The following is an 11,842-nucleotide window of genomic DNA, read 5'->3' as shown; positions in this document are numbered from 1 at the left end:
AAAAATATTCGTAATTATTATTGGTTATTATTTTTCCTTTCATCATTTTAGAAAGAGAGGAAATTTCCTCGATGTTACACGTACAAGTATATATATTAAAGTCATAAAGTATAATGATTCGGCGTCATTCAGCATGCATTCAGCTGACGCCGCCATCTTAATCGTTTCCGTGGAAACGATGCAAACAAACAACAAACGAAAATAATGTCAACGATGTTTTGAAATTTATATTAGAAAATTGTCTCATTGTAAGGAAATAAACAATGAAGGCTGTTCCAACGTGGGTCGACAAAGTTCAAGAAAAATCAGAATGGTAAATAGTAATCTCAGAAAATATTTTCTATAACAATAAAATTCAATCTTAAATATAAGAGTTATCGAATAATTAAACATTCCAAATAAAATAGCGATCAACATATATTGTTACTATACCTATTAAAAAAAATATTTCAAATGATAATGATGAATTTTCATAATAGTAATTTAAAAAATTTATATCTTTTTTCGCTATTTTAATTTTTAAAATTTTTTACTTCTCCTGTAAACATTTTTGTCGATAATGTGAATATAATTGTTTCAGTATATACGATTTATGTTTTAATCCTGAGGGAACACAATTAGTTGTCGCTGCTGGGCAGCAGGTTCTCGTGTACGAGACCAACGAAGGTGCTTTGATTCAGCCGTTGAAAGGTAGATTGATTTATTACAATTAGATAATGTAAATAAAGAAATTACAAGTTCTAATTGCATGTATGCATATTTTGCAGGACACAAAGACATAGTCTATTGTGTATGTTATGCGAGAGATGGTAAAAAATTTGCATCCGGAGGTGCAGATAAAAGTGTTATTATTTGGACGTCCAGATTAGAAGGCATACTTAAATATTCGTCAGTTATATATTGTTACGTTATATACATTTCCTGAGTTAAATGTTTATATCATTTATTTGTATAGATAACATTTATTTCAGGCACAATGAAGCCATTCAAGCTATGCAGTTTAATCCTGTGTCCCATCAACTATTGAGTTGTTCGTTATCTGACTTTGCTTTCTGGTCTCCGGAACAGAAAGCTGTGATGAAACATAAATCAAGAGGACGAGTGAATTGTTGCGCTTGGACAAGCGACGGTCAATATTTGGCCCTTGGATTGGCTTCCGGATATGTCTCGATTAGAAACAAAGTCTGTTTTGATTTCCTTTTAACGCTTTGCCAAGTTTAGATTTGTTTTAGCCCTTAGCACCCGAGTGGTGACTCAAAATATTCAAAATATTGTTTAGATTATTAAATATGTTGGTATCTAATCAATTACTAAACACTTAAGGGGGTAAACTCGTTTCCAGGATTACAAGGGTGCGGGATGCGCCTTCTCATTTCTTGATAATGCATACGCGATAGGGTTTTTCAGGGTAGTCAGAAGCGCCAGACAAAATATCAATCTAGACCGCAGTCGTCCTCAAAAGTCCAATTTTACATTTTACATTTACGAGTCGTAATTTCCATTATTTGGAAGCATTATTTGGAGGGAGGGAGGGAGAGGGAGAGGGAGAGGGAGAGAGAGAGAGAGAGAGAGAGAGAGAGAGAGAGAGAAATGTATAGATAGATAGATTAAACTTGGTTTAAAAACAGGAAGGCGATTATGAGGGCGATTGCGGCCTAGATTGATCTTTTATAGCGCTTTTGACTGCATGAAAAATCCTGCACCCTCGCAATCCTAGAAACGAGTCTACCCCTTAAGTATTGTATCTGAGGTATTATATCAATTTGATATCCAGGAAATTAAAAAAATCATAGAGAATGGAAATATATTCTAGGTCGGAAGAAATGTTTAATTTTCGAGTGCAAAGGGTTAATATTGATTAATGCTAGCACGGCCGTCGACACTGGTCTCAGCGGGTCTTATACTGATGGCCGTGCGTGTGTTAACAGTTAACATCAAAAGAATTGTTATCACTAATTAATCTGTTTGAAAATGTATACATTTTAGAATGGAGAAGAACAAATACGCATTGAAAGACAAACTGGAGTTCCTATATGGAGTTTATTGTGGAATCGTCAATGGTAATGCAGTACTATTATTTTGTTATGTATGTTATTTTTACACAGGAACAGATATACGATATGGTGAATGCCTATCAAGAAATTCGTATATTGTTCATAGGGAAAATTCTACAGATGTTCTCTGTATCGCCGAATGGAATGGAACCATATCTTTTTATTCGACTACAGGAAAACCTGTTGGTAAAGACAGATCATTGAGCTTCATTCCTCTGAAGATGTGCAACTTTGCGGATGGACAATATATTTTAATAGCTGGAAGTAATAAACAATGTATATTAATGACATACGATGGGATACAATTAATCAATGTTGGGGGTACGTTCTCTTCTTGGGTTTGGAGCTGCGCGGCAAATCCAGCATCTACACATATCGTAAGAATCTGCACAGTATTTAATTTACTTGATTTTATTAGATTCGTAATGATAATAGACTGCGGATCTTTATGCAGAATAAAAATTAATAAGCTGAATGTTATTTCTTCCCTTAATGATTTTAATAAAGGAAAAATCATCTATCGACATCTTCAATTTGTCAATTTGTCAAATTTTCCAACAATTTTCTCTATTTCATTTACTCAATTTTCCTATAAATGCATTCACTAAGATCCACTCTGTCCAGTAATTATTTATTATTATTCTTTTTTCTTGGATTTTTTTCTCTCGATTCACAGGCATTAGGTTGCCAAGATGGAACGATAACGTATTTACAACTATCATGGGATATTGTACATGGTCTGTACGGAGATAGATATGCTTATAGAGAAAACATGACTGATGTAATAATACAAAATTTAATTACCGGTCAGAAAGTTCGGATTAAATGTAAAGATCTAGTAAGTAAGCGTATCATCGGAAAAATCTGTTGTCATTAGAATATTAAACAAGTTTTATAAATAATTTCAGGTTTCGCGTATAGCTCTATATAAAAATAGGCTAGCAGTTCAGTTGTCTGAGCGTGTAATAATTTATGAACCATCAAACACCAACGATGATGGCATGCATTACCGGATATGCGAGAAATTAAATCAACCACTGAATTGCAACTTATTAGTCGTCACAACGAATAACTTGATTTTGTGTACAGAAAGACGATTACAGAGTTTATCTTTTAGCGGCACAATAGAGAGAGAATGGATACTCGATGCGCTGATTACTTATATAAAAGTTGTTGGCGGTCCAATTGGACAAGAGTGTTTGGTAGTAGGTTCGTAATAGATTTAAAAGCAGAAGTACACAGGTATCTTCTTTACTAGCCATAATTAATTAATGGTGGTTTCTCAGGTTTAACTACTGGTTATATAGTAAAAATATATCTAGACAATCCTTTCCCAGCACATTTGACGAAAATCAACAGTTCGGTAAGATGTCTTGATATCAGTTCATTGAAAGAGAAGCTTGCTGTTGTGAGCGACCGAGGAGTTCTTTATGTGTTTGATCTGTATGCGGAAGAAAAAATTCAAGAATTTCAAGATGTGAACAGTGTAGCATTTAACAGTAGTTTCGAGGATATAATGTGCTTCACGAGCGGAGAATATTTAGTGATCAAAGTAGGAAATTTTACGGAATATAGACAGAAGTTTTCCGGGTATGTTGTGGGTCATAATGGATCGAAAGTATACTGCTTAAATAGGTCTTGCATCGTCACGGTGGAGGTAAGATCAGGCTTGGATGTTCACGAGCAGACTGCAGATTTTTCTGCCAGAAACAGAACATTTATTTTACGATTTGAAAACAGAATACAGCAGTATTTTTAAATCTTTTTGTTTGGTAAATGCATAAAATCGACAGTCTGCTGATGAGTTTTAAAGAAAGAAGAATTGTGCACACTGCACACACTATAATAAAATTTCATATAATATGTGAACAGGTGCCTTTATCATTATTTATGTATCAATACTTGGATATTGGATTATTCTCGCATGCTTACAACATAGCGTGTCTCGGGGTAGCAGATTCGGACTGGTTTGCTCTGGGTACTGCTGCCTTAGAAAATTTGGAGTTGAACGTAGCGTATTCTGCTTTTGCTAAAGTGAAAAACCTGAGATACATAGAGATTGTGTCTGAGGTCGAAGAGAAATTGAAATCTGGCGAATGGGGAAGAGAAGCGTGTATGGCAACCGCTGCGGCCGCTATGGGGAAACTGAAAGAAGCTGCGAGGCTTTATCAAAAAGCTGGTTTACAACAGTATGCGTTAACCATGTATTCCGATTTGCGTATGTTTGATATCGCGCAAGAATTTATTGCTGGTGGAAACAGTCAGGTTAGCAGAATTTCCATTCTCTCTTTCTCTTTCTTTTTTTTATCGTTCTCTTTTTTATATTTTCTAATTCTCTTCTCTAATGCTCTTCTCTAATGCTATGTGTTAAGGATCGTACAATACTACTTCGCAAAAGAGCAGAATGGGCGAAAAGTCTTGGAGAACCGCGTGCCGCAGCAGAAACGTTTCTGTCAGCAGGAGACGTGGATCGTGCCATTAATATAATTGCAGAATATGGTTGGATCGATATGTTAATTAAAGTCGGCAGACAGCTTGATAAATCAGACAGAGATAATTTGACTATAATTGCTAAGAAATTGAAGAAATTGGGCGCAACGCATGGTGCTGCTGAAATTTTTAGTCGTTTAGGAGACGATCCTGATGTAGCGGATGTCCTAGTGGATGCTCAAGCATGGCCAGAAGCTTTCGAATTGGCTGAAAGAAATCCAAAATTGAGAGCGAGGATCTATGGACCATATGCCAGGTGGTTGGCAGAAACGGGCCATTTTTCTGAAGCTCAAGAAGGTGAAATATTATTTTTTTTTTTAGCAATTATTTTACCACAATAATCTTTTCCTTTATTTTTCTTTAATTCCTTTTTGTTTACCGTTGAATTATACAATAATATTTTTTGACACATTCTTTTAGCATTTCAAATAGCTGGACAATCTGAAGAGTCGATAATGGTGTTGACTAGGCTGGCAAAAAATGCAGTTGCCGAGAGAAGATTTCGCGATGCTTCCTACTTTTACTGGCTCCTCTCTCAGATCAGCTTAAATCTTGATAAAAGCACCGATCAATTAAAAAGACTGTTCTTACGGTATTATGAGAAGGCTGACGTTTACTATGCTTATCACGAGATTCACAAATATGTTGTAAGTTAAAAAGCTCAGTGATCAGATGATTATTTCAAGAGAATTTAGAATATGAATTAAGATGATATATGAAATTATATTATTCCATTTTTTAGGAAGAACCATTCACATCGTTAATGCCAGAGGCTCTTTTCAACATTTCGCGATTTCTATTAACGAAGACTCAAAGTATTCAAGTTGAAGGAATTTCGAAATTTACTATAATGTACACGCTACTGAAACAGGCTTCTCTGCTCGGTGCAAACAAATTGACGATGCAGTTACTTGAAAAGCTGCGCAAAACAAAAATTCCAGCTAGCCAGCTCGGCCAGCTAGAAACTTCGAATTTATTGGCCAGAGCTTCCCCTTACAGAGACCCTGAAGAACTTTTACCACTTTGTTACAAATGTTCCACTTTTAATCCTTTATTATCATCGGACACTCAGGGACAATGTGTACAGTGTAAATTAAAATTTCAATATTCCTTTGTGATGTTCGGTATGTTATATATGGCATTCTGAAAGAATTTAGTATAAAACAATCTTGGGCTATATTTCTAATTGTAAGTAATATATATATATTGTTTTAGAGATTCTACCCTTAGTTGAATTCGAATTGGAAGAAGATATTTCAGACGAAGAGGCAGAAAAATTAATAAACGAGTCTTTGTCTTCGTCTGATAATACGATGGATAAAGATCAGCTTACCATTGCTCCCGAAGTAGACTTATTTACTGCACGCTTAGTAAAGTACGAGGTATTATACCATGTATATGAATATTTTCTTTCCATTTATAGAATTAATTGCATCCTTAATTATCCACGATTAATTTCATATTCTAGGAAAAATCAAGTACTTCTACTATAATCGTGGGAAGAAATGTTTTGAAGAGTATGGACCCATGCACCGTATTAATCATTCAGTGGCCTAAACCATTCAAGACACGTTATTTCAAAAATCTATTGCCCGATCTGCAAATTACTTTTTGTAAATCTTGTCTAAAGGTACGAAACCAGCACATTTAGAATCAATGCGAATCATAGATAACAATTTCTTTTTTTCAGTTAGATAGATAATTATATAGATAGAATAAAGATAGATCAACATTTTTTTTCAGCTCTTTCATTCGGATGATTATGAACTGGCTTTATTGCGATATGGGCATTGTCCATTTTGCAGAGCAGTAAATAAGTCTAATGATTAAAATTGATTCTACTACAATAAACTATATATATACATGTACAGAAAAACAGTGAACAAAAAGTGTACAAAATTTTGAGATTTTAAACAATTTTTATTTTTTTAATTTACAGTATTTTTGTGCAATAAAGATAATTTCAAATGTGCTATTACTTTTGTTTGTATATTGAATATCGAGAGAACTAGATAAAAATTCAACCAAAACATATACGTCTTCTTTGAAGAATTAGAATTTTGATTTGCTATTTCTTGAACTAAACTTGTTCTTCGCTAGGTAAATTGACAGGACAGTTATGTTTGTCTTTCTGTAAGTGCTAATTGTCTGCGGTTCCTTTGGTACCGTTAAACTAAATCTTTAGAAGGATCGCGTATCTTTCAACCAGTTATAATCTGAAAGATGTTGCGTGCAGTTCTTGTAATGTTTCTCCTTGGAAACACGGTTAAATGTCGTTTGGATAATAATAATGTTTTGGATGTCCAAGATTTGAATATTCGCCCAAGGTGTAAGTATCTTCTGGCGAGAAATTTGTATATTTCAAATATTACGTTACTAATGTACTGGATTTTATAATCAGAACGTTATGGAAAATCATACATCATTTTATCAGTATAAATTTTCAAACAGTTTTCCCGCTGTTCAGTGTAGTCCGTTTTGCAAACTCACAATGCCTGGCTAGCAATAACTTAAATGGTACTTGTTTTACAAGAAGAGAATGTCGTGAATACGGAGGTACTGCGTCTGGTAGTTGTGCAAATGGACTTGGAATTTGTTGTGTCTGTGAGTAATTAGATTATTGCTCTTTTAATTGAAATTTCTAAATTGAAAATGTTCCCATCCGACGATGTTGTACCAATGATTTTTCTAGTTCAAAAATCATGCGGATCTACTACAAACCTAAACAATACATATTTTACAAACCCAAAATATCCAATGACTTATGATGGGACAGGACGATGTACAATAACAGTGCAGCGTTGTAACTCAAATATCTGTCAGGTACATATGCATTCAAGAAAAGTATTTGCAATACCACAGCATTACTTGATTATTTTGTAAATATTTCTTTTTTTTTCATTTCAGTTACGCTTGGACTTCTTAGAATTTTGTCTTGCTTTCCCAAATATCGATGGAATTTGTGATTTCGATCTCTCTTTGGTTTCTGGATCGTCGACGTCTGTACCTCGAATTTGCGGTGAAAATGCGAATCAACATGGTAACAAACACTACACTACTCCTCAAAATTTGAATTAAAGGATCACAAAAATTATCGTAGAATTGAAAAAACAAAAGGAGTGCCTTGAGAAGAGAAAGAAACGCTCTTTCTATTACTTTTTTGCACAAGATTCTACTATAATTTTTTCGCTTTCTGCGCAGCCAGTTAAAGTTAAAAAGCCCATATTTACTTCAATGTTGAATAACTCGAATAAAAAAAAATCGCACAATATTCAACAACCACACAATTTACACAGGAAAGATAGCCCTTCCAAATGATATTAATGCGATTTATCAACAAAAATTTGTTGCTCCCCGTGTGTGATGTTCCAAAATGGTACAAAATTTTTGTTAACAGTCAATGTTGTCTTCACATCTCGTTATAACTTTGTAAAAAACCAACAAAGCAACAATTTGAAACAGAGCATCTGAACGTCTAGAGCGGTTTCAGGCTTTGAAACCATTGCTTAACGATACATATGTATATCGATAAGGCAATTTTTGACGGAGTTATGATCACTTAAAGTGGGAGCAATTTTTCGGGTTCGCACATGTGATCCCTTAATTCCATTTCGAGGAGTGTAGAAAATATACAATAACATGATAGGAAATCTTTGTTAAATATTACGAACTTTATTGTTTCTTGCTGCTTTCAAATTGTTTGCTGTAAAAGAGATATTCTTCGCATTTGCAGTATATATGGATTTCAATGGTGCAACACCAATTATGTTGTCAATCGATACTAATTCCGAGTACAGTACAGATCGTCGTTGGAACATAAGAATTCAACAGATACCATGTGACTCCCCATCCAGAGGTACATACTTATTTACATATGTATAAGTATTACGGAATTTTTAATGTGACTTTAACATTTTTATATTTTTTTGGAATAGCACCAAACGGATGTTTGCAATATTATACTGGTACCTCAGACGTTGTTCAGAGTTTTAATTATGGTAGATCGCCAAATCCAAGAGGTACTATAGAGTTTCATTTATACTATTGTAATAAAAATTCTGGGAAACTGTTACTTAATTATTAATTATTAATTATTAATTGTAAATTCAGCGCCAGGCGTCGCTACACGACAAATAGGAAACACGAATTATGGTGTATGCGTAAGAATGGCTCAAGGATATTGTGCCATAGAATGGTCACAAACAACTAATAACTCGTTTTCCGTTTCTGGAGATACTGGTTCTCTGGATGATAACTTAATAGGTAACATAATAACAAATAGGTAACAAAAAATTTGAATTTGTAATAGTGACATTCTCGTGACAATCTTAACTTGCAAATAGGCGTAGCAGATTCTGAACAAATGGGAGAAAACTGTACCACTGACTTTGTTATTGTTCCTCATCCGTTTCAAAGTGGTACGGCAATCGGTTCAGATCGATTTTGTGGAAATGCTTTTACAACAAAAACATGTAAGTGTAGTATCGCAATTGATTTCGATAAAAAATGCTACTAAATGTACATACACCAGCACTTTAATGATTTTCTTATTTTAGCGTTTTCAAAACCATTTGTATTATATGTTGTCACGGACGGAAATGAAACACTCGACTTGGAGAATAAAGGATTCTCGTTGACATATCGTCAAATACCTTGTACAGCATAAATGAAAAAAGTCTTTCTAAAATCTAGCAATATTAAAAAATTAGCTGATAATAAACTGCGATAGGATTGTGAGAAAGCTTGTAATATTCGTATTTTTATTTTATCATATTTTATTAGTTTTATATAGAATAAAACTGTGTGTATTATATTATATTATATGTATACATAATATGTGAAATGCAATTGTATAACTGATATTTTTTGACAGTGATACGCGATAATAAATTATTATTTACATCATATTTCGTCGAAAATTCACAGTTGTACGTCTTTTTCATAAAATCTTGTTTCACTCTATGTATGAACTATGAAAATGATTCAACTAATAGAAATTACTGCGGAGAGAACGAAGTAAAATAAAATTAATAAATTTATACTATCTAATTGACAAGATACTTCCTTCCAGAATGCGCTTCCACTTCTTTCGTCATAGCACTGAACCATGTATTCAGGTTTGTGTTATCTAAGGCATCTTGGAAAGCTCTACACCCTTCTATACTCTTTAAAATCCCATAGACAGCAAGGTCTGCCAAGTTAGGCTGATCTCCTCCCATAAATTTGCCGCCACGTTGTTTAATAGCTCGTAACCATTTATTCACATCATCGTAAAACGACTGTCGGACGTCTTCTTTAAGGTTGTGCCTCTTTTTTAAACGTTTCGAAATCAACCACATAGCTAAAGCACCTACATTTATCATTATAGATCTCTCCCAGGCTGGGAAATATTCTTCCCAGTGGCCAACCTAGTATAGAAAAATGTGTTATACATAGTTCGTATTCTAATTTCTAATTTCAATATCGCGTGGGGATGCAATATAAATTAGTTGTACTTTTGAGAACCAGTTAAATGTATTGTAGGCCTCGTCAAGTGTTCTGTATACATTTGGTGAAAGGGTGTGGACAAGTGTATCGTCTGCCCATTTTCTCCATTTACGCTCTTCTCTGTAAAAATCAATTTAATTGTCTTTCTTTATTTTCTTCCTATAAAACTCGGCTCGCGCGAAATTTAAGGCCAAAAATTTTTAGTGTGATTCCCCGTCATTTTGACAAAACTATGCTCTTCTCTAACATACATATCTTTTAATAATAGAAAAACTTATTCATACTTTGATTACTTACATAATATCATTAAAGTTCTTGTTTTCTGGCAAACTATCTTTATACATTAGGTAATACTTATTCATAATTTCATATTTCAGTTTATCGTCTTTATCATGCACCGCTATGCTTGGATAATAGCTCATTAGCTCATCCACTTTCTGCGACTTATCTTTTAAATGCGATGCAACAAGTGAAATAATCATCGAGCTTTCGTTCAAAGGCTGATAACCAGACGTGGTTTCAGTCAAAAGTATTGGTACTTTCTTGTAAGATGACCATGATATTTCTTTCCTTAATACTGGATCTACTTCCACAACGTCGTAAGAGAGTCCATAGTAATCCAAAAAAACCCTGACCTGTAACATGTTTCTTATTAATTCTATTGCAATCCTTCCGAATTGCTACTGTGAAATGCAAAGTGCACACAGTGTTCCCTCGATAAATCTCCCAAATGTCTGGCCTTTAATTGTCCCAAAACAATTATGATATACATATATAATTCCGATGATATTTACTTGTGTACGGTAAATCCTTTGAACTGTGCCAGCGTCGCGACTCTCCGCGTTTCTTTCTTTCCCATACGCTGTCCTTGTTCATTCGTTATACAAGTAAATATAATTGGAATTATATCATATTTGGTATCATTTTCATTAGAAAAATAAACAAGTTTTCTTATTTGATTAGTTATATTTACGCTTCTCTGCTTCCTCGGCTACCTCTCGGTTGAGTTACTTGTTGTTGAGTTTTCCTGTCCTTTTCTACATTCGACAAAAGTCAAAGAATAGTATCCCTGGCTGGATCCGTGTTTTGAACAATTATCGAGAAAGCACTGTATATCTTATGCTATGTCCACACTGAAGCGACACATTGAACAACTACATATTTGCTGCTCTTTTATTCGGTAAAATAAGAAGAAGGCAACACGATAGGTGATAAAAAGTTGCTGGATGTTGCTTCAGTGCGGATATAGTTTTAATACAATTAATATAGTCGTGTTACCTTACAGCAGAACGGACAAGTTTGATACTGAAAGAGAGTTAACTTTAACTCGCTTGTGTCTGTTGGTGAAATAATCTGAAAGAGTAATAACGTGTTCTAGAATATTTGTTGACTGTGCCAACATTCTACTTAATATTAACTTTTGACATACCTGTCTTGATACGGTTACTCGAGGTTTCTCTTTCAATGCTTCAATTTTCTGAACCTTTCCTTCGAGATGATAGCTTTTGGAATTTTGTATGCTAGCATAGATAGAATAACCCGATGTGGTAAGTACACCGACGGAAATTCCAATTAAACTTGCTTTCAGTATAGTTCTTCCTGTTGGACGTGCTGCCGACGAGAAACTTGCACTTCTTCTCGGACATGCGACGAGAATTTGTTTGAACGAATGCAAATTTTGCGGCACTTTCACAAATTTAATTAGAGCAGACATTATGGCTGCTTCTTAATTAGTATGTACACAGTTTTCAGTAGATTAATCACTTCACAGCTGTTGGTAAACAAATATTTTTACTACTGCAGTGACATAG

The 11,842-nt window shown here is 34.2% G+C and overlaps 3 protein-coding genes across 5 annotated transcripts; 2 read left to right on the top strand and 1 right to left on the bottom strand.

The window, feature by feature from the left end:
- The first annotated feature begins 37 nt into the window (after positions 1-37).
- On the top strand, positions 38-6,427 carry Oseg1 (intraflagellar transport protein Oseg1). 3 transcript variants are annotated; one of them, XM_076421198.1, is made up of 16 exons: positions 38-313; positions 581-690; positions 768-888; positions 972-1,182; positions 1,987-2,060; positions 2,161-2,431; positions 2,731-2,892; positions 2,963-3,263; positions 3,341-3,711; positions 3,927-4,319; positions 4,427-4,841; positions 4,965-5,191; positions 5,287-5,668; positions 5,760-5,926; positions 6,013-6,174; positions 6,288-6,427. In XM_076421198.1, exons 1-16 carry the CDS (start codon positions 264-266, stop codon positions 6,372-6,374), a joined length of 3,504 nt encoding a protein of 1,167 aa, XP_076277313.1. In that variant the 5' UTR covers positions 38-263; the 3' UTR covers positions 6,375-6,427. The 3 variants fall into 3 exon arrangements, with proteins under 3 accessions (XP_076277313.1, XP_076277314.1, XP_076277315.1); XM_076421199.1 differs by lacking the exons at positions 38-313; positions 581-690 and having other exon boundaries at positions 771-888; positions 956-1,182; XM_076421200.1 differs by lacking the exons at positions 38-313; positions 581-690; positions 768-888 and having other exon boundaries at positions 1,041-1,182; positions 1,987-2,086.
- Positions 6,428-6,731: 304 nt separating this feature from the next.
- On the top strand, positions 6,732-9,504 carry LOC143207568 (uncharacterized). Its single transcript, XM_076421218.1, has 9 exons — positions 6,732-6,873; positions 6,996-7,148; positions 7,237-7,367; positions 7,452-7,584; positions 8,278-8,400; positions 8,480-8,563; positions 8,655-8,807; positions 8,888-9,016; positions 9,101-9,504. The coding sequence occupies exons 1-9, from the start codon at positions 6,768-6,770 to the stop codon at positions 9,208-9,210; spliced, it is 1,122 nt and encodes a 373-aa protein (XP_076277333.1). The 5' UTR covers positions 6,732-6,767; the 3' UTR covers positions 9,211-9,504.
- Positions 9,302-11,799, bottom strand: Su(p) (prostaglandin E synthase Su(P)). The gene is made up of 5 exons (XM_076421217.1): positions 11,461-11,799; positions 11,310-11,384; positions 10,329-10,666; positions 10,040-10,151; positions 9,302-9,952 (listed from the first exon to the last, which is right to left on the bottom strand). Exons 1-5 carry the CDS (start codon positions 11,743-11,745, stop codon positions 9,590-9,592), a joined length of 1,173 nt encoding a protein of 390 aa, XP_076277332.1. The 5' UTR covers positions 11,746-11,799; the 3' UTR covers positions 9,302-9,589.
- Between the last annotated feature and the right edge of the window lie 43 nt (positions 11,800-11,842).

Source organism: Lasioglossum baleicum, chromosome 3 (assembly GCF_051020765.1).
Source record: "Lasioglossum baleicum chromosome 3, iyLasBale1, whole genome shotgun sequence".
NCBI lineage: Eukaryota > Metazoa > Arthropoda > Insecta > Hymenoptera > Halictidae > Lasioglossum > Lasioglossum baleicum.
This window is presented reverse-complemented; position numbering and strand designations above follow the sequence as displayed.

Bases quoted from the DNA above. Each gene is read 5' to 3' on its own strand.
- LOC143207568 (XM_076421218.1), top strand. From the start codon at position 6,768: ATGTTGCGTGCAGTTCTTGTAATGTTTCTCCTTGGAAACACGGTTAAA. The intron at 6,874-6,995 runs GTAAGTATCTTC...ATTTTCAAACAG, and splicing joins TTTGAATATTCGCCCAAGGT to TTTTCCCGCTGTTCAGTGTA. The intron at 8,401-8,479 runs GTACATACTTAT...TTTTTGGAATAG, and splicing joins ATGTGACTCCCCATCCAGAG to CACCAAACGGATGTTTGCAA.
- Oseg1 (XM_076421198.1), top strand. From the start codon at position 264: ATGAAGGCTGTTCCAACGTGGGTCGACAAAGTTCAAGAAAAATCAGAA. The intron at 3,264-3,340 runs GTTCGTAATAGA...GTGGTTTCTCAG, and splicing joins ACAAGAGTGTTTGGTAGTAG to GTTTAACTACTGGTTATATA. The intron at 5,669-5,759 runs GTATGTTATATA...ATATTGTTTTAG, and splicing joins ATATTCCTTTGTGATGTTCG to AGATTCTACCCTTAGTTGAA.